Consider the following 22,405-nt stretch of genomic DNA (forward strand, 5'->3'; position numbering starts at 1 on the left):
GTCTGTCTCTCTCTGTGTCTGTCTTTGTGTCTGTCTCTCTCTGTGTCTATGTCTGTCTCTCTCTCTCCGTCTGTCTCTCTCTTTCTCCGTTTGTCTCTCTCTCTCTGTCTGTCTGTCTGTCTGTCTGTCTGTCTGTCTGTCTGTCTGTCTGTCTGTCTGTCTGTCTGTCTGTCTGTCTGTCTGTCTGTCTGTCTGTCTGTCTGTCTCTGTCTGTCTCTGTCTGTCTGTCTGTCTGTCTGTCTGTCTGTCTGTCTGTCTGTCTGTCTGTCTGTCTGTCTGTCTGTCTGTCTGTCTGTCTGTCTGTCTGTCTGTCTGTCTGTCTGTCTGTCTGTCTGTGTCTGTCTGTCTGTCTGTCTGTCTGTGTCTGTATCTCTCCATCTGTCTCTCTCTCTCCGTCTGTCGCTCTGTGTCTCTGTCTCTCCTCTCTCCCCTCCCCTTTCCCCCTCGGTCTTATTTCGTCTGACATACACTACATGACAACAGTATGTGGACAACTGCTCGTCGAACATCTCATTCCAAAATCAGGGGCATTAATATGGAGTTGGTCCCCCTTGTTTGCTGCTATAACAGCCTCCACTCTTCTGGGAAGGCTTTCCACTAGATGTTGGAACATTGCTGCTATAACAGCCTCCACTCTTCTGTGAAGGCTTTCCACTAGATGTTGGAACGTTGCTCCGTGGACTTGCTTCTATTCAGCCACAAGAGCATTAGTGAGGTCGGGCACTGATGTTGGGCGATTAGGCCTGGCTCACAGTCGGCGTTCCAATTCATCCCAAAGGTGTTCGATGGGGTTGAGGTCAGGCCTCTGCGCAGGCCAGTCAAGTTCTTCCACACCGATTTAGACAAACCATTTCTGTATGGACCTCGCTTTGTGCAAAGGGGCATTGTCATGCTGAAACAGGAAAGGGCCTTCCTCAAACTGTTGCCACAAAGTTGGAAGAACAGAATTGTCTAGAATGTCATTGTGTGCTGTATTGTTAAGATTTCCCTTCACTGGAACTAAGGGGCCTGAACCATGAAAAACATCCCCAGGCCATTATTCCTCCTCCACCAAACTTTACAATAACACCACTTACAGTTGACCGGGGCAGCTCTAGCAGGGCAAAAATTTTACTAACTGACTTGTTGGAAAGGTGGCATCCTATGACGGTGCCAGGTTGAAAGTCACTGAGCTTTTCCGTAAGACCATTCTACTGCCAATGTTTGTCTATGGAGATTTCATGGCTGTGTGCTCGATTTTATACACCTGTCAATTTGAAGGGGTGTCCACATACTTTTGCATACAGTATATAGTGTACCTCTGCCTTAACTCAGTGCTTCTCCGAGTCATGAATATTGAGCAACAAGGAGAGAAAGTTTTAGTTATGAATAAATTCTATCAGATATTCAGTTGTTACCTGACTGGTTTATAAAGAGAGGATCTGGAGCTTCCGGATCACAAAGTTATGCTATTAAAACCTTACTCACTTTAAAAATATATATATATATTTGGTGGGGGGAAAAAATCACGGTAGCTTCAATGTATTCATAATCCATTGAGAGTAGAGACCTGGTTTTCTCTCAGAACTCAACTATCCTACTCAATGGCCATATCTTATTTTATTTATATATTTCACCTTTATTTAACCAGGTAGGCAAGTTGAGAACAAGTTCTCATTTACAATTGCGACCTGGTCAAGATAAAGCAAAGCAGTGTGACACAGACAACAACACAGAGTTACACATGGAGTAAAACAAATATACAGTCAATAATACAGTAGAAAAATAAGTCTATGTACAATGTGAGCAAATGAGGTGAGATAAGGGAGGTAAAGGCACAAAATAAAATAAATAAATAAAATAAAAATAAAGGTCCATGGTGGCAAAGTAAATACAATATAGCAAGTAAAACACTGGAATGGTAGATTTGTAGTAGAAGAAAGTGCAAAGTAGAAATAGCGTTAATGGGGTGCAAAGGAGCAAAATAAAATAAATAATAAATAAATACAGTATGGGGAAGAGGTTGTTGTTTGGGCTAAATCATAGATGGGCTATGTACAGGTGCAGTGATCTGTGAGCTGCTCTGACAGCTGGTGCTTAAAGCTAGTGAGGGAGATAAGTGTTTCCAGTTTCAGAGATTTTTGTAGTTCGTTCCAGTCATTGTCAGCAGAGAACTGGAAAGAGAGACGGCCAAAGGAGGAATTGGCTTTGGGGGTGACCAGAGAGATATACCTGCTGGAGCGCGTGCTACAGGTGGATGCTGCTATGGTGACCAGTGAGCGGACATAAGGGGGGACTTTACCTAGCAGGGTCTTGTAGATGACCTGGAGCCAGTGGGTTTGGCGACGATTATGAAGCGAAGGCCAGCCAACGAGAGCGTACAGGTCGCAGTGGTGGGTAGTATATGGGGCTTTGGTGACAAAACGGATGGCACTGTGATAGACTGCATCCAGTTTGTTGAGTAGGGTATTGGAGGCTATTTTGTAAATGACATCGCCAAAGTCGAGGATCGGTAGGATGGTCAGTTTTACGAGGGTATGTTTGGCAGCATGAGTGAAGGATGCTTTGTTGCGAAATAGGAAGCCAATTCTTGATTTAACTTTGGATTGGAGATGTTTGATGTGAGTCTGGAAGGAGAGTTTACAGTCTAACCAGACACCTAGGTATTTGTAGTTGTCCACATATTCTAAGTCAGAACCGTCCAGAGTAGTGATGCTGGATGGGCGAGCAGGTGCGGGCAGTGATCGATTGAATAGCATGCATTTAGTTTTACTTATATAGGAGCAGTTGGAGGACACGGAAGGAGAGTTGTATGGCATTGAAGCTCGTCTGGAGGGTTGTTAACACAGTGTCCAAAGAAGGGCCAGAATTATACAGAATGGTGTTGTCTGCGTAGAGGTGGATCAGAGACTCACCAGCAGCAAGAGCGACATCATTGATGTATACAGAGAAAAGAGTTGGCCCAAGAATTGAACCCTGTGGCACACCCATAGAGACTGCCAGAGGTCCGGACAACAGGCCCTCCGATTTGACACACTGAACTCTATCAGAGAAGTAGTTGGTGAACCAGGCGATGCAGTCATTTGAGAAACCAAGGCTATTGAGCCTGCCGATGAGGATGTGGTGATTGACAGAGTCGAAAGCTTTGGCCAGGTCGATGAAAACGGCAGCACAGTATTGTTTCTTATCGATGGCGGTTACGGTATCGTTTAGGACCTTGAGCGTGGCTGAGGTGCACCCATGACCAGCTCTGAAACCAGACTGCATAGCGGAGAAGGTGCGGTGGGATTCGAAATGGTCGGTAATCTGTTTGTTAACTTGGCTTTCCAAGACCTTAGAAAGACAGGGTAGGATAGACATAGGTTTGTAGCAGTTTGGGTCTAGAGTGTCACCCCCTTTGAAGAGGGGGATGACCGCGGCAGCTTTCCAATCTTTGAGAATATCTGTTTCTTATTGATGGCGCTCATTTAAAACGAGGATCTTTGGAAACGTGACTTTCTCCAATAATATAAGTCAACTAAGATAATGAAAATCTACTTCTCATACCCAGATAATCACATCTGAAACCTTGCTTTATATTGGTCATATTGTGTTGTGTTCTAGACAATGTCTCAGTTGTAAATGAGAACTTGTTCTCAACTAGCTTACCTGGTTAAATAAAGGATCGAAATTAAAATAAAAAAAAATGTTATTCTGTTCTTGTTCTCTAGGAGATCCCATTTTACCACATCTGGAACGGTTCCCAGCGGTTCCTCCACTGTACCTTCACCCTGGAGCGGCTCAACCTCAGTACCTGTGAGCTCACCTGTCAGCTGTGTGTCTGGCAGGTAGAGGGGGAGGGACAGAGCTTCAGCCTCGACTTCAACATCGCCAAGGTAACACTCAGGTCTAATACAGTGCATTCTGAAAACTATTCAGAACCCTTGGCTTTTTCCAATTTTTTTACCTTACAGCTTTATTCTAAAATAAAATAAATCATTTTTTCCCCCTCATCAATCTACACACAATAGCCCATAATGCCAAATCAAAAACAGTTTTTATGAATTTTAGCAAATTTATTAGGAATATTAAAAATATATTTATTTACATAAGTATTCAGACCCTTTACTCTGTACGTTGTTGAAACACCTTTGACAGTGATTACAGCTGAGAGTCTTCTTGGGTATGACGATACAAGCTTGGCACAACTGTATTTGGGGAGTTTCTCCAATTATTCTCTGCAGATCCTCTCAAGCTCTGTCAGGTTGGATGGGGAGCATCGCTGCACAGCTATTTTCAGGTCTCTCCAGAGATGTTCGATCAGGTTCAAGTCCGGGCTCTAACTGGGCCGCTCAAGGACATCCACAGACTTGTCCCGAAGCCACTTCTGCATTGTCTTGGCTGTGTGCTTAGGGTCATTTTCCTGTTGAAGGTGAACCTTCTCCCCAGTCTGAGGTCCTGAGCGCTCTGGAGCAGGTTTTCATCAAGGATCTCTCTGTACGTTGCTCTGTTCATCTTTCCCTCGATCCTGAAAAGTCTCTCAGTCTCTGACGCTGAAAAACATCCCCACAGCATGATGCTGCCACCACCATGCTTCACCATAGGGATGGTGCCAGGTTTCCTCCAGACGTGACGCTTGGCATTCAGGCCAACGAGTTCAATCTTGCTTTCATCTGTCCAGAGAATCTTGTTTCTCAAAGGTCTGAGATTCTTCAGGTGCTTTTCGGCAAACTCCAAGCAGGCTGTCATGTGCCTTTTACTGAGGAGTGGCTTCCCACTGGCCACTCTACCATAAAGGCCTTATTGGTGGGGTGCTGTAAAGATGGTTGTCCTTCTGGAAGGTTCTCCCATCTCCACAGAGGTACTCTGGAGTTCTGTAAGAGTTACCATCGGGTTATTGGTGTCGTGTCTTTGGCTATGCCGGATTAAGTGATATGACATGCTAACCTATAAAATTCTTTCTAGGTAATTAATATTATCTGTTTAAGCTAATCATGTAAATGTAATTAACTAGAAAGTCAGGGCACCACGGAAGAACGTTTATAGAGCCGTTATCTTCCGAATAAACTCTTAAAATACTTTGTAATATTTTACATCGATAGCAGTCAATATTAACCCTTATCTTATTTTCAGTCTCATAATGAAAGTTGTAAATTCTTGGCTATCTTCACGAACCCTGGCTAACAAGTTGAATCAGCAAAACAAAATTGGGTTTAATTATTTATTTACTATATACCTAAACTAATCACACAGAATTACAAATACACCGAATACAAATGATGTCATACATGATGGCTGGTTACACAAAGGAAAGGGGGTTGGGCTTGAATGAAAGAGCGGGAAGACTTAGGATCAAAGAAACAGCAGCTATGCTATCATCGTAAATACAGTGTCTTATGCATTCTAAATTACCGCCCATTTGGAAAAGGAAAATGCAATAAATATTTACTCTGAGCTGCGCTTCGGTAGATTGGTCGTAGATGCTGGCCGGGTTGGCCAACAGATCTTCCTGTTACTCGGAAGAATGTCTCTGGTGGTAAATTGGATACGTGGTGGTATCTTCGTCTGTCTGTTAGAATGGATCCGTCGTCCGTCCTTTCCTAGCCCCCGTCTACAGCGGCCGCTGCTAACTCAACGGCTAGGAGGTATCACTTCTGTAGTGAATAAGCTCAAAGTTCATACCATTCGCCACCAAAGCTCACGCCGAGGTTGGCTTAGTTCTGTACTTGACGTGTGTGTCCTTCTAACGTAGAGGCTGCAGACCTCACGTACTGGAACCTGTGGTTATCTTTTCATCAAAGGCTTATATAGTGGAGAGGGGGAAGGATGTGTTTCATCGTTTCATCGTGGGCCACTGATCAAGCAGGGTACTTTCCTTATGAAAACCCAATTCTCTCATTTGGAAGCTAAAATTACATTTAATCTCCTAACAAACAATTTCAATATCAAACATTTCAATTGCATAATAATTCCATGTGACTCTGATAACTAGAGGGTGTATACTTTCCCAGGAACAGTTTATGTCGTCCTGTCATCAGTCATAATGTCTCAGATGACAACCGAACTGACATCCATACTCATTACGTTCCCAAGCATATTTCCAACTGGTTTTATTACCAAAATATGGTTCCTTTTCCCCATTTGTTTGATGTTCCCAGACTCTCTATATTTAACAGGACAGCAGTCCTTCAGGACAGCAGTCCTTCAGTAGAAAGGTATTTATGGGGGGGTCATAAACCTTACCCACAGGCCAACGTCATGACATTGGTCACCTCCTTGAGAAGGCCCTTCTCCCCCGATTGCTCAAGTTTGGCCGGGCGGCCAGCTCTAGGTAGAGTTTGGTGATTCCAAACTTCTTCCATTCAAGAATGATGGAGGCCATTGTGTTCTTGAGGACCTTAAATGCTACAGCCATTTTTTTGGTACCCTTCCCCAGATCTGTGCCTCGACACAATCCTGTCTCTGAGCTCTACGGGCAATTCTTTAAACCTTATGGCTTGATTTTTGCTCTGACATGCACTGTACAGTCAATCACGGATTACAAAAAGAAAACCAGCCCCGTCGCGGACATCGAAGTCTTACTCCCAGACAAATTAAACAACTTCTTTGCTCGCTTTGAGGACACTACAGTGCCACTGACACGGCCCGCTACCAAAGCCTGTGGGCTCTCCTTCTCCGTGGCCAACGTGAGTAAATCATTTGAATGTGTTAACCCTCACAAGGCTGCCGGCCCAGACGGTATCCCCAGCCACCTCCTCAGAGCATGCGCAGACCAGCTGGCTGGAGTGTTTACGGACATATTCAATCAATCCCCATCCCAGTCTGCTGTCCCCACATGCTTCACGATGGCCACCATTGTTCCTGTTCCCAAGAAAGCAAAGGTAACTGACCTAAATGACTATTGTCTTGTTGTCACGTCTGTCATCATGAAGTGCTTTGAGAGACTAGTCAAGGATCATATCACCACCCTACCTGACACCCTAGACCCACTCCAATTTGCTTACCGCCCCAATAGGTCCACAGACGACGCAATCGCCATCACACTGCCCACTGCCCTAACCCATCTGGACAAGAGGAATACATATGTAAGAATGCTGTTCATCGACTACAGCTCAGCATTTAACACCATAGAACCCTCCAAACTCGTCATTAAGCTTGAGACCCTGGGTCTCGACCCCGCCCTATGCAACAGGGTCCTGGACTTTCTGACGGGTCGCCCCCAGATGGTGAAGGTAGGAAACAACATCTCCACCCCGCTGATCCTCAACACTGGGTCCCCACAAGGGTGCGTTCTCAGCCCTCTCCTGTACTCCCTGTTTACCCACGACTGCGTGGCCATGCACGCATCCAACTCAGTCATCAAGTTTGCAGACGACACTACAGTGGTAGGCTTGATTACCACCAACGACGAGACGGCCTACAGGGAGGAAGTGAGGGCCCTCGGAGTGTGGTGTCGGGAAAATAACCTCTCACTCAACGTCAACAAAACAAAGGAGATGATAGTGGACTTCAGGAAACAGCAGAGGGAGCACCCCCCCATCCACATCTACGGGACAATAGTGGAGAAGGTGGAGAGTTTTAAGTTCCTGGGCATGCACATCACAGACAAAATGAAATGGTCCACCCACAAAGACAGCGTGGTGAAGAAGGCGCAGCAGCGCCTTTTCAACCTCAGGAGGCTGAAAGAAATTTGTCTTGTCACCTAAAACACTCACAAACTTTTACAGATGCACAATCGAGAGCATCCTGTCATGCTGTATCACCGCCTGGTACGGCAGCTGCTCCGCCCATAACCGCAAGGCTCTCCAGAGGGTAGTGAGGTCTGCACAATGCATCACCGGGGGCAAACTACCTGCCCTCCAGGACACCTACACCACCCGATGTCACAGGAAGGCCAAAAAAAAGATCATCAAGGACAACAACCACCCGAGCCACTGCCTGTTCACCCCGCTATCATCCAGAAGGCGAGATCAGTACAGGTCTATCAAAGCTGGAACCGAGAGACTGAAAAACAGCTTCTATCTCAAGGCCATCAGACTGTTAAACAGCCATCACTAACATAGAGAGGCTGCTGCCAACATACTGACTCAAATCTCTGGGCACTTTAATCATGTTTACATAACCTACATTACTCATCTCATATGTATATACTGTACTCTATACCATCTACTGCATCTTGCCTATGCCCAACGGCCATCGCTCATCCATATATTTATATGTACATATTCTTACACATTTGTGTGTCTAAGGTAGTTGTTGTGAATTTGTTAGATTACTTGTTAGATATTACTGCGTTGTCGGAACTAGAAGCACAAGCATTTCGCTACACTCACATTAACACCTGCTAACCACTCGCATTAACATCTGCTCACCATGTGTATGTGACCAATAACATTTGATTTGATCTGAGCACAATTTCGAGTCTCATAGCAAAGGGTCTGAATTTTTATGTAAATAAGATATTTCTGTTTTAAAAAAATGTTTTATACATTTGCAAAAATTTCTAAAAACCTGTTTCTATTTGTCATTTATGGGGTATTGTGTGTAGATTGATAAGGTGAAAAAAATGTATTTAATCCATTTTAGAATAAGGCTGTAACGCAACAAAATGTGGAAAAGGCGAAGTGGTCTGAATACTTTCCGAATGCGCTGGTATGATGTATGTATGATGTATGTCTGATGTATGTATGTATGATGTATGTATGATGTATGTATGTACAGTATGATGTATGTATGATGTATGTATGATGTATGTATGTACAGTATGATGTATGTATGATGTATGTATGATGTATGTATGATGTATGTATGTACAGTATTATGTATGTATGATGTATGTATGATGTATGTATGATGTATGTATGTACAGTATGATGTATGTATGATGTATGTATGATGTATGTATGTACAGTATGATGTATGAATGATGTATGTATGATGTATGTATGTACAGTATGATGTATGTATGATGTATGTATGATGTATGTCACACTGCGCCTCTTCAAGATATGTGTTGATAAGAGATGGACTCTTCTCTGTCTCTTAACAATACAGTTCTTTAATATGTGTGTGGCTGTTGCTCTCTATACTTGAATCGTGTTTTTTATTTGGTTCATATGACCTAAGAAGACAGCAGTCCCCTGGACTATATAGTTCACGGCTCGTAGCTATACAGGACGTGTATGGCTGGAACTCTCTCTTTGTGTATATCTCTATATGTTCCTAATAACCCGTTATATATTCCTCTGGCCCTATAGGACAGTCGGCCACTGGACCCGGAGTTCCTGCTGATGGACAATAACCCTAATGGCACGGCTCTAGCAGGACCCAGTGCTTTCCAGATCCCCTATCTCATCAGGCAGAAGATCTGCAGCAGCCTGGATATACCTTGTCCCAACGGGGCCGATTGGAGACTGTTGGCCCAGAGACTCAAACTGGACAGGTAACGAACCCTAACCTTTGGTTGGAGTAAACAAGGCCCTATGTATAGTGCATTGGGAAAGTATTCAGATCCCTTGACTTTTTCCACATTTTGTTATGTTACAGACTTATTCTAAAATGGATGAAATTGTTTGCATTTTCCCTCATCAATCTACAGACAATACCCCATAATGACATAGCAAAAAAACAGTTTTTATTTTTTTTCATTTTTGCAAATGTATTACAAAAAAAAAACTTAAATACCACATTCACATAAGTATTCAGACCATTTACTCAGTACTTTGTTGAAGCACCTTTGGCAGCGATTACAGCCTCGAGTCTTCTTTGGTATGACGCTACAAGCTTGGCACACCTGTATTTGAGGAGTTTCTCCCATTCTTCTCTGCAGAGCCTCTCAAGCTCTGTCAGGTTGGATAGGGAGCATCGCTGCACAGCTATTTTCAGGTCTCTCCAGAGATGTTTGATTGGATTCAAGTCCATCCTCTGGCTGGGCCACTCAAGGATATTCAGAGACTTGTCCTGAAGCCACTCCTGCGTTGTCTTGGCTGTGTGCTTAGGGTCGTTGTCCTGTTGGAAGGTGAACCTTCGACCCAGTGAGGTCCTGAGCACTCTGGAGCAGGTTTTTATTAAGGATCTCCCTGTACTTTGCTCCGTTAATATTTCCCTGGATCCTGACTAGTCTCCCAGTCCCTGCCGCTGAAAAACATCCCCGCAGCATGATGCCGCCACCACCATGCTTCACCGTAGGGATGGTGCCAGGTTTCCTCCAGACGTGACTCTTGGCGTTCAGGCATTCAGAGTTCAATCTTGGTTTTCATCAGACCAGATAATCTTGTTTCTCATGGTCTGAGAGTCCTTTAGGTGCCTTTGACAAACTCCAAGCAGGCTGTCATGTGCCTTTTACTTAGGAGTGCTGCAGAGATGGTTGTCCTTCTGGAAGGTTCTCCCATCTCCACAGAGGAACTCTAGAGCTCTGTTAGAGTGACTATTGGGTTCTCAGTCACCTCCCTGACCAAAGCCCTTCTCCCCCGATTGCTCAGTTTGGCCGAGCGTCCAGCTCTAGGAAGAGTCTTGGTGTTCCAAACTTCTTCCATTTAAGAATGATGGAGGCCACTGTGTTCTTAGGGACCTTCAATGCTGCAGAAATGTTTCAGTACCCTTCCTCAAATCTGTCCCTCAACACAATCCTGTCTCTGAGCTCTACGGACAATTCCTTCGACCTCATGGCTTGGTTTTTACTCTGACATGCACTGTGGGACCTTATATAGACAGGTGTGTGCCTTTCCAAATCATGTTCAATCAATTGAATTTTACCACAGATGGACTCCAATCAAGTTGTAGAAACATCTCAAGGATGATCAATGGAAACATTTTGCACCTGACCCCAATTTCGAGTCTCATAGCATAGGGTATGAATACTTATGTAAATAAGGTATTTCTGTTTTTTTTATATCTAAAAACGTGTTTTTGCTATGTCATTATGGAGTATTGTGTGTAGATTGATAAGGGAAAAAATATTCTTTATTGGTTTGGGACTGGGCCTAGGTATAGAGATTCTATATTGGTTTGGGACTGGGCCTAGGTATAGAGATTCTATATTGGTTTGGGACTGGGCCTAGGTATAGAGATTCTATATTGGTTTGGGACTGGGCCTAGGTATAGAGATTCTATATTGGTTTGGGACTGGGCCTAGGTATAGAGATTCTATATTGGTTTGGGACTGGGCCTAGGTATAGAGATTCAATATTGGTTTGGGACTGGGCCTAGGTATAGAGATTCAATATTGGTGTGGGACTGGGCCTAGGTATGGAGATTCAATGTTGGTTTGGGACTGGGCCTAGGTATAGAGATTCAATATTGGTTTGGGACTGGGCCTAGGTATAGAGATTCTATATTGGTTTGGGACTGGGCCTAGGTATAGAGATTCTATATTGGTTTGGGACTGGGCCTAGGTATAGAGATTCTATATTGGTTTGGGACTGGGCCTAGGTATAGAGATTCTATATTGGTTTGGGACTGGGCCTAGGTATAGAGATTCTATATTGGTTTGGGACTGGGCCTAGGTATAGAGATTCTATATTGGTTTGGGACTGGGCCTAGGTATAGAGATTCAATATTGGTTTGGGACTGGGCCTAGGTATGGAGATTCAATGTTGGTTTGGGACTGGGCCTAGGTATAGAGATTCTATATTGGTTTGGGACTGGGCCTAGGTAAAGAGATCCAATATTGGTTTGGGACTGGGCCTAGGTATGGAGATTCAATATTGGTTTGGGACTGGGCCTAGGTATAGAAATGCTATATTGGTTTGGGACTGGGCCTAGGTATAGAAATGCTATATTGGTTTGGGACTGGGCCAAGGTACAGAGATTCTATATTGGTTTGGGACTGGGCCTAGGTATAGAGATTCAGTATTGGTTTGGGACTGGGCCTAGGTATAGAAATGCTATATTGGTTTGGGACTGGGCCAAGGTATAGAGATTCTATATTGGTTTGGGACTGGGCCTAGGTATAGAGATTCTATATTGGTTTGGGACTGGGCCTAGGTATAGAGATTCTATATTGGTTTGGGACTGGGCCTAGGTATAGAGATTCTATATTGGTTTGGGACTGGGCCTAGGTATAGAGATTCAATATTGGTTTGGGACTGGGCCTAGGTATAGAGATTCTATATTGGTTTGGGACTGGGCCTAGGTATAGAGATTCAATATTGGTTTGGGACTGGGCCTAGGTATAGAGATTCTATATTGGTTTGGGACTGGGCCTAGGTATAGAGATTCTATATTGGTTTGGGACTGGGCCTAGGTATAGAGATTCTATATTGGTTTGGGACTGGGCCTAGGTATAGAGATTCTATATTGGTTTGGGACTGGGCCTAGGTATAGAGATTCTATATTGGTTTGGGACTGGGCCTAGGTATAGAGATTCTATGTTGGTTTGGGACAGAGCCGATGCCTCTCCCATTTAACATGATTCAGCACAGCTAATTTGGGCCAGTAAATTTCTCATTTAAATCAGGCTTATTTTAAAACAGGAAAGAATCAAGAGAGGAAACCCTGATCAATTACCTTCCAATGTAACTTCTTCCTGGTAATGAAGTCTATTAGCTACATTTGTCTCATCAGCTGGATTTACCTTAATTAATTACACATTGGATCGGTGCAGTACAGGTCCAATTAGCCCTGATTGGCTCAGTACAGGTCCAATTAGCCCTGATTGGCTCAAACTAATCCATTCCCAAGTATTTCCCTTAGAGAAACATCTCTTCTGTTGGGTACAGGGGAAATCTGGGATCAGTACGTCTATGTTCTGACTTTTAAAGGAATGACAGACCGCTTTGATAGAAGGGGTTTTATTAATCCATCTAACATGGATGGATCCTACAGATGTAGCCTGCAGCTAATCTAGTCACGTGCGTGTGTATGTCTCTGTGTGTGCGCGTGCGTGCGTGCGTGCATGTGTGTGTGTGAATATAACCAGGCAGAGGTAAACGTGACCAATGGATAAAACACCAAAGTATAGAAAAGTGTATGAAAGGCTGTTTCTCCCTACTATACAGAACAGTGTATGAAAGGCTGTTTCTCCCTACTATACAGAACAATGTGTGAAAGGCTGTTTCTCCCTACTATACAGAACAATGTATGAAAGGCTGTTTCTCCCTACTATACAGAACAGTGTGGTATGAAAGGCTGTTTCTCCCTACTATACAGAACAGTGTGGTGTGAAAGGCTGTTTCTCCCTACTATACAGAACAGTGTGATGTGAAAGGCTGTTTCTCCCTACTATACAGAACAGTGTGGTGTGAAAGGCTGTTTCTCCCTACTATACAGAACAGTGTGATGTGAAAGGCTGTTTCTCCCTACTATACAGAACAGTGTGGTATGAAAGGCTGTTTCTCCCTACTATACAGAACAGTGTGATGTGAAAGGCTGTTTCTCCCTACTATACAGAACAGTGTGATGTGAAAGGCTGTTTCTCCCTACTATACAGAACAGTGTGATGTGAAAGGCTGTTTCTCCCTACTATACAGAACAGTGTGATGTGAAAGGCTGTTTCTCCCTACTATACAGAACAGTGTATGAAAGGCTGTTTCTCCCTACTATACAGAACAGTGTGATGTGAAAGGCTGTTTCTCCCTACTATACAGAACAGTGTATGAAAGGCTGTTTCCCCCTACTATACAGAACAGTGTGATGTGAAAGGATGTTTCTCCCTACTATACAGAACAGTGTGGTGTGAAAGGCTGTTTCTCCCTACTATACAGAACAGTGTGATGTGAAAGGCTGTTTCTCCCTACTATACAGAACAGTGTGATGTGAAAGGCTGTTTCTCCCTACTATACAGAACAATGTATGAAAGGCTGTTTCTCCCTACTATACAGAACAGTGTGATGTGAAAGGCTGTTTCTCCCTACTATACAGAACAGTGTATGAAAGGCTGTTTCTCCCTACTATACAGAACAGTGTGATGTGAAAGGCTGTTTCTCCCTACTATACAGAACAGTGTATGAAAGGCTGTTTCCCCCTACTATACAGAACAGTGTGATGTGAAAGGATGTTTCTCCCTACTATACAGAACAGTGTGATGTGAAAGGATGTTTCTCCCTACTATACAGAACAGTGTGGTGTGAAAGGCTGTTTCTCCCTACTATACAGAACAGTGTGATGTGAAAGGCTGTTTCTCCCTACTATACAGAACAGTGTGGTGTGAAAGGCTGTTTCTCCCTACTATACAGAACAGTGTGGTGTGAAAGGCTGTTTCTCCCTACTATACAGAACAGTGTGGTATGAAAGGCTGTTTCTCCCTACTATACAGAACAGTGTATGAAAGGCTGTTTCTCCCTACTATACAGAACAGTGTGATGTGAAAGGCTGTTTCTCCCTACTATACAGAACAGTGTGATGTGAAAGGCTGTTTCTCCCTACTATACAGAACAGTGTGATGTGAAAGGCTGTTTCTCCCTACTATACAGAACAGTGTGATGTGAAAGGCTGTTTCTCCCTACTATACAGAACAGTGTGATGTGAAAGGCTGTTTCTCCCTACTATACAGAACAGTGTGGTATGAAAGGCTGTTTCTCCCTACTATACAGAACAGTGTATGAAAGGCTGTTTCCCCCTACTATACAGAACAGTGTGATGTGAAAGGCTGTTTCTCCCTACTATACAGAACAGTGTATGAAAGGCTGTTTCTCCCTACTATACAGAACAGTGTGATGTGAAAGGCTGTTTCTCCCAACTATACAGAACAGTGTGGTATGAAAGGCTGTTTCTCCCTACTATACAGAACAGTGTGATGTGAAAGGCTGTTTCTCCCTACTATACAGAACAGTGTGGTGTGAAAGGCTGTTTCTCCCTACTATACAGAACAGTGTATGAAAGGCTGTTTCTCCCTACTATACAGAACAGTGTATGAAAGGCTGTTTCTCCCTACTATACAGAACAGTGTGATGTGAAAGGCTGTTTCTGCAGTACACCAGATACTGTAAGCTGATCTTTCACCCTGTAATGTGTTGGTTCACTGGTACAGTTTACTACTGTCATTGTCTTAGCTGTGGCCCTGTTAGCTGTGGCAGCCTTTCACACACTGGCCCTGTTAGCTGTGGCCCTGTTAGCTGTGGCAGCCTTTCACACACTGGCCCTGTTAGCTGTGGCCCTGTTAGCTGTGGCAGCCTTTCACACACTGGCCCTGTTAGCTGTGGCAGCCTTTCACACACTGGCCCTGTTAGCTGTGGCAGCCTTTCACACACTGGCCCTGTTAGCTGTGGCCCTGTTAATCTGTAGGCTGGGAGGTGATGTGTTGCTGTAGAATACAATACACTACCTTCTCTCACCTTCCTGACTGTCTGTATGTTTGATGTCCACACACACACACACACACACACACACACACACGCACGCACGCACGCACGCACGCGCACGCGCACACGCACACGCACACACACACACGCTGAATATAAGCCTGTAAAATAGTCTGAACGCTTTATCATTCCTTGAATCCATTAAAGTGATTTTCACTGCAGTAGGTTAACAGGAGAGAGTGAAGAATTACAAAGGTCTAGCTGTGCTCCCTATCCAACCGTTCTCAAGGTGAAGCTAAAGGACTGACAGGCTTGCTGGTCTTCCTCTACCAGCAAACCTCTCCTCACACCCCGACTCCCAACCCTGACCTCTGACCTCTAGACTAGTCCCCCCCCCCTCACCTTGAAGTGGTACACAACAACCCTTAAATCCCTAGACAGTGGAGGATCAGAACAAGCCGCTCCAGATACCTCTAGGAGGAAGATACTAGACACAGTGATCTTCTACATCACATACACTACTGAGCTGAAGGACTGGTCTGCGTCCCAAACCGCACCCTATTCAATCCCTATACGGTGCACTACTTCTGGCCAGGGTTCCATAGGGCTCTTGTTAAAAAAAAAAAGTTGTGCACTTATATAGGGAATAGGGTGCGATTTTGGGATCAGACAGCATGTGAGGAAGGATAAGGGGGGGGTCACTGCATTTAGGCCTATTGATTGGTTTCTGTCTGAAAGGTTAAGGCCTGGAAGCAGAAAAGGTCATTTCCTTCTTAATAAATGTCAACTTCCTTTAGGGGATTAAGTAAAGTTTCTATGTGTGATTTATGTTGGATTAATGGCCATTTTTATTATGAAATGCAAAACGGAGATCCTAACTGCTGAAGGGATAAGACTTCTAAAATGGATGGTTTGATGTATATTGTTGGCTTACAGTATAGTGTAGTGTAGTATAGTGTAATATAGTGTAGTGTAGTATACTATAGTGTACTATAGCGCAATATTGTATAGTGTGGCTTGATATAGTGTAGTATAGTATAGTGTAATATAGTATAGTGTAGTATAGTATAGTGTACTATAGCACAATATTGTATAGTGTGGCATGACATAGTGTAGTATAGTATATTGTAGTATAGTGTAGTGTACTATAGTGCAGTGTACTGTAGTATAGTGTACTATAGCGCAATATAGTATAGTGTGGTATGACATAGTGTAGTATAGTATATTGTAGTATAGTGTAGTGTACTATTGTGTAGTGTGATGTAGTATAGTGTACTATAGCGCAGTATAGTATAGTGTGGTATGACATAGTGTAGTATAGTATATTGTAGTATAGTGTGGTGTACTATAGTGTAGTGTAATGGAGTATAGTGTACTATACTACATTACATATACTACATTACACTATATAGTATAGTGTGGTATGGCATAGTGTAGTATAGTATATTGTAGTATAGTGTAGTGTGCTATAGTGTAGTGTAGTATAGTGTAGTATAGTATAGTATACTATAGCGCAATATATTATAGTGTAACATGATATAGTGTAGTGTAGTATATTGTAGTATAGTGTAGTGTACTATAGTGTAGTGTACTGTAGTATAGTGTACTATAGCGCAATATAGTATAGTGTGGTATGACATAGTGTAGTATAGTATATTGTAGTGTAGTGTACTATAGTGTAGTGTAATGTAGTATAGTGTACTCTAGCACGATATAGTATAGTGTGATATGACATAGTGTAGTATAGTATATTGTAGTATAGTGTAGTGTACTATAGTGCAGTGTGATGTAGTATAGTGTACTATAGCGCAATATAGTATAGTGTGTTATGACATAGTGTAGTATAGTATATTGTAGTATAGTGTAGTGTACTATAGTGTAGTGTAATGTAGTATAGTGTACTATACTACATTACATATACTACATTACACTATATAGTATAGTGTGGTATGACATAGTGTAGTATAGTATATTGTAGTGTAGAGTACTATAGTGTAGTGTGATGTAGTATTGTGTACTATAGTGCAATATAGTATAGTGTGGTATGACATAGTGTAGTATAGTGTAGTGTACTATAGTGTAGTGTGCTGTAGTATAGTGTAGTATAGTGCAATATAGTATAGTGTGGTATGGCATAGTGTAGTATAGTATATTGTAGTATAGTGTAGTGTACTATAGTGTAGTGTAATGTAGTATAGTGTAATATAGTGCAATATAGTATAGTGTGGTATGGCATAGTGTAGTATACTATATTGTAGTATAGTGTAGTACACTGTAGTGTAATGTAGTATAGTGTAATACCGCGCAATATAGTGTAGTATAGTATAGTGTGGTATGGCATAGTGTAGTATAGTATATTGTAGTATACTGTAGTGTACTATAGTGTAGTGACATGTAGTATAGTGTAATATAGTACAACATAGTGTGGTATAGTATAGTGTGGTACGGCATAGTGTAGTATAGTATATTGTAGCATAATATATTGTAGTGTAATGTAGTATAGTGAAATATAGTGTAGTATAGTGTGGTATGGCATAGTGAAGTATAGTATATTGTAGTATAGTGTAGTATACTGTAGTGTAATATAGTATACTGTAATACTGTGCAATATAGTGTAGTATAGTATAGTGTGGCATGGTATAGTGTAGTATAGTATATTGTAGTATAGTGTAGTGTACTATAGTGTAGTGTAATTTAGTATAGTGTAATATAGTGCAATATAGTGTAGTATAGTAGTGTGGTATGGCATAGTGTAGTATATTGTAGTGTAGTGTAGTATATGTTTATGTAATGTAGTGTAGTGTAATATAGTGCAATATAGTGTAGTATAGTGTAGTGTGGTATGACATAGTGTAGTATAGTATATTGTAGTATAGTGTAGTTCAATGTAGTATAGTGTAATATAGTGCAATTTCGTGTAGTATAGTATAGTGTGGTATGGCATAGTGTAGTATATTGTAGTGTAGTGTAGTATATGTTTGTGTAATGTAGTATAGTGTAATATAGTGCAATATAGTGTAGTATAGTGTAGTGTGGTATGACATAGTGTAGTATTGTATATTGTAGTATAGTGTAGTTTAATGTAGTATAGTGTAATATAGTGCAATATCGTGTAGTATAGTATAGTGTGGTATGGTATGGCCTAGTGAAGTATAGTATAGTGTGGTGTATGTATATTGTAGTGTAATGTAGTATAGCGTAGTATAGTGTAATATAGTGCAATATGGTATAGTATAGTATAGTACAGTGTGGTATGACACAGTGTAGTATAGTGTATTGTGCAGTGTAGTGCGGTGTACAGTACAGTGTGGTATGGCGTAGTGTAGTATATTGTAGTATAGTATAGTATAGTGTAATATAGTATAGTGTAGTCTGGCATAGTATAGTATAATATAGCATAGTACAGTGTGGTGTAGTACAGTGTGGTATAGTATAGTATGGCATATCATAGCGTAGTATAGTGTAGTATAGTGTAATATAGTATAGTGTGGCATATCATAGCGTAGTATAGTGTAGTATAGTGTAATATAGTATAGTGTGGCATATCATAGCGTAGTATAGTGTAGTATAGTGTAATATAGAAGTGTATGTAGTGTAATATATGTAGTGTAATGTAGAATCGTATGGTGTGGTATAGCATAGTGGCATACAGCATTGTATAGTATAGAATTGTATAGTATAGTATAGAGTAGTATAGTGTAGTGGAGCATAGTGCAGTGTAGCATAGTGTAGTATGGTATAGTGTAGTATAATGTAGTATGGTATAGCATATAGTATATTATAGTATACTGCAGAGTAGTATAGTGTAGTATGGTATAGTGTAGTATAATGTAGTATGGTATAGCATATAGTATATTATAGTATAGTGCAAAGTAGTATAGTGTAGTCTAGTGTAGTATAGTATGGAGTAGTATAGTGTAGTGTGGTATAGTATAGTATAGATTGGTGTAGTGTAGTATGGTGTATAGTGGTGTAGTATAGTGTGGTATAATGTAGTATAATATCATATAGTATGGTATAATATAATATAATATAGTGTAGTATAGTACAGTGTAGCGCAGTATGGTATAGTATGGTGTGGTATAGTATAGTGTGGCATAGTATGGTGTAGGATGGTGTAGTATAGTATAGTATAGTATGGTGTAGCATAGTATGGCATGATCAGTCTATAAGTTTAATGGTAGGTTTATTTGAACAGTGAGAGACAGAATAACAACAAAAAAATCCATAAAACGCATTTCAAAAAAGTTATATATTGATATGCATTTTATTGAGGGAAATAAGTATTTGACCCCCTCTCAATCAGAAAGATTTCTGGCTCCCAGGTGTCTTTTATACAGGTAACAAGCTGAGATTAGGAGCACACTCCTAAAGGGAGTGCTCCTAATCTCAGCTTGTTACCTGTATAAAAGACACCTGTCCACAGAAGCAATCAATCAATCAGATTCCAAACTCTCCACCATGGCCAAGACCAAAGAGCTCTCCAAGGATGTCAGGGACAAGATTGTAGACCTACACAAGGCTGGAATGGGCTACAAGACCATCGCCAAGCAGCTTGGTAAGAAGGTGACAACAGTTGGTGCGAATGGAAGAAACACAAAAGAACTGTCAATTTCCCTCGGCTTGGGGCTCCATGCCAGATCTCACCTCGTGGAGTTGCAATGATCATGAGAACGGTGAGGAATCAGCCCAGAACTACACGGGAGGATCTTGTCAATGATCTCAAGGCAGCTGGGACCATAGTCACCAAGAAAACAATTGGTAACACACTACGCCATGAAGGACTGAAATCCTGCAGCGCCCGCAAGGTCCCCCTGCTCAAGAAAGCACATATACATGCCCATCTGAAGTTTGCCAATGAACATCTGAATGATTCAGAGGACAACTGGGTGAAGGTGTTGTGGTCAGATGAGACCAAAATCTAGCTCTTTGGCATCAACTCAACTCGCTGTGTTTGGAGGAGAAGGAATGCTGCCTATGACCTAAGGGGACAGGACAACTTCACTGCATCAAAGGGACGATGGACGGGGCCATGTACCGTCAAATCTTGTGTGAGAACCTCCTTCCCTGAGCCAGGGCATTGAAAATGGGTCGTGGATGGGTATTCCAGCATGACAATGACCCAAAACACACGGCCAAGGCAACAAAGGAGTGGCTCAAGAAGAATCACATTAAGGTCCTGGAGTGGCCTAGCCAGTCTCCAGACCTTAATCCCATAGAAAATCTGTGGAGGGAGCTGAAGGTTCGAGTTGCCAAACGTCAGCCTTGAAACCTTAATGACTTGGAGAAGATCTGCAAAGAGGAGTGGGACAAAATCCCTCCTGAGATGTGTGCAAACCTGGTGGCCAACTACAAGAAACGTCTGACCTCTGTGATTGCCAACAAGGGTTTTGCCACCAAGTACTAAGTCATGTTTTGCAGAGGGGTCAAATACTTATTTCCCTCATTAAAATGCAAATCATTTTATAACATTTTTGACATTTAAAAAACAAAAAAGACGTTTTTCTGGATTATTTTGTTGTTATTCTGTCTCTCACTGTTCAAATAAACCTACCATTAAAATTATAGACTGATAATTTCTTTGTCAGTGGGCAAATGTACAAAATCAGCAGGGGATCAAATACTTTTTTCCCTCACTGTAGTATAGTATATAGTATAGCAGGGCTGCAGAGGAGCACAGATTATGTCAGTAGCACATCACTAAGGACTTTACAGTGCAGTATTGGGGGAAGGAAACGTCAACAAGGACTCACTAAGGACTTTACAGTGCAATATTGGGGGAATGAAACATCAACAAGGGACAATAAACAACCTATAATGAATTGAATAATGAGTCTCTCTCCCCCCTCTCTCTCCCTTTTTCCTCACTCCTCTCCTCTCCTCCTCTCTCTCTCCTCCTCCTCTCCTCTCCTCTCCCTCTCCTCTCCTCTCCTCTCCTCTCCTCTCCTCTCCTCTCCTCTCCTCTCCTCTCCTCTCCTCTCCTCTCCTCTCCTCTCCAGGCACATGAGTTTCTTTGCGTCCAAGGCGAGTCCCACCAGTGTGATTCTGGATCTGTGGGAGGCCCAACACTTCCACAGTGGAAACCTGAACCAGCTGGCCACCGTCATGGCCGACATCGGCAAACAGGAAGCTATGATTTTCCTGGTCTCAGACGGAGAGTGCTAGCCCTAGCTCTGTCCCACACTGTCCCAACACTGCACCCTATTCCCTAGATAGTGCACCAAAGTAGGGGACTACCTAGGTAATAGGGTGCCATTTGAGATCGGCCCACCTAAAAAGGTAGAGGACTGGAACAGGGTAAAATATACAGACACATGAGAGGAGAGGAGAACACTCTCCCTTTCGCCCCTCCTTTACAAGAGAGAAGAGAAGAACAGAGCACTCCCCTTTTCAAGAGAGAAGAGAAGAACAGAGCACTCCCCCTCTCTCTCCCCTCCTTTACAAGAGAGAAGAGAAGAACAGAGCACTCCCCCTCTCTCTCCCCTCCTTTACAAGAGAGAAGAGAAGAACAGAGCACTCCCCCTTTCTCTCCCCTCCTTTACAAGAGAGAAGAGAAGAACAGAACACTCTCCCTCTCTCTCCCCTCCTTTACAAGAGAGAAGAGAAGAACAGAGCACTCCCCCTCTCTCTCCCCTCCTTTACAAGAGAGAACAACAGAGCACTCCCCCTCTCTCTCCCCTCCTTTTCAAGAGAGAAGAGAAGAACAGAGCACTCTCCCTCTCTCTCCCCTCCTTTACAAGAGAGAAGAGAAGAACAGAGCACTCCCCCTTTCTCTCCCCTCCTTTACAAGAGAGAAGAGAAGAACAGAGCACTCTCCCTCTCTCCCCTCCTTTACAAGAGAGAAGAGAAGAACAGAGCACTCCCCCTTTCTCTCCCCTCCTTTACAAGAGAGAAGAGAAGAACAGAGCACTCTCCCCTTTCTCTCCCCTCCTTTACAAGAGAGAAGAGAAGAACAGAGCACTCCCCTCTCTCTCCCCTCCTTTACAAGAGAGAAGAGAAGAACAGAGCACTCTCCCCCTCTCTCTCCTCTCCTCTATGAGACAAGAGGAGCTAAATAGAACCAGGATTTGGGAACAGGGTTCATGTATGGTATGTTAGATCTATCCATCCCCCCCCCATGTCTCCATTCAGAACCCGGATGTCTGGAGAAAGCAGGACCTGGGAGGGAGCTGGTCCTGTGAAGTTGTTTCTGAGTGATGTGCTTTTGT

At 42.7% G+C, this 22,405-nt stretch overlaps 1 protein-coding gene across 1 annotated transcript in view; it reads left to right on the top strand.

The window, feature by feature from the left end:
• unc5a (unc-5 netrin receptor A) overlaps nucleotides 1-21,613 on the top strand; it is a 513,204-nt gene extending 491,591 nt beyond the window's left edge. Inside the window, exons 13-15 of the mRNA XM_045717818.1 lie at nucleotides 3,690-3,854; nucleotides 9,216-9,400; nucleotides 21,197-21,613. Of these exons, the coding sequence (XP_045573774.1) occupies nucleotides 3,690-3,854; nucleotides 9,216-9,400; nucleotides 21,197-21,362 (516 nt within the window). The 3' untranslated portion in view covers nucleotides 21,363-21,613. The remainder of the gene's footprint in view (nucleotides 1-3,689; nucleotides 3,855-9,215; nucleotides 9,401-21,196) is intronic.
• Nucleotides 21,614-22,405: the final 792 nt, after the last annotated feature.

The sequence above is a fragment of the Salmo salar genome, chromosome ssa05 (assembly GCF_905237065.1).
Source record: "Salmo salar chromosome ssa05, Ssal_v3.1, whole genome shotgun sequence".
NCBI lineage: Eukaryota > Metazoa > Chordata > Actinopteri > Salmoniformes > Salmonidae > Salmo > Salmo salar.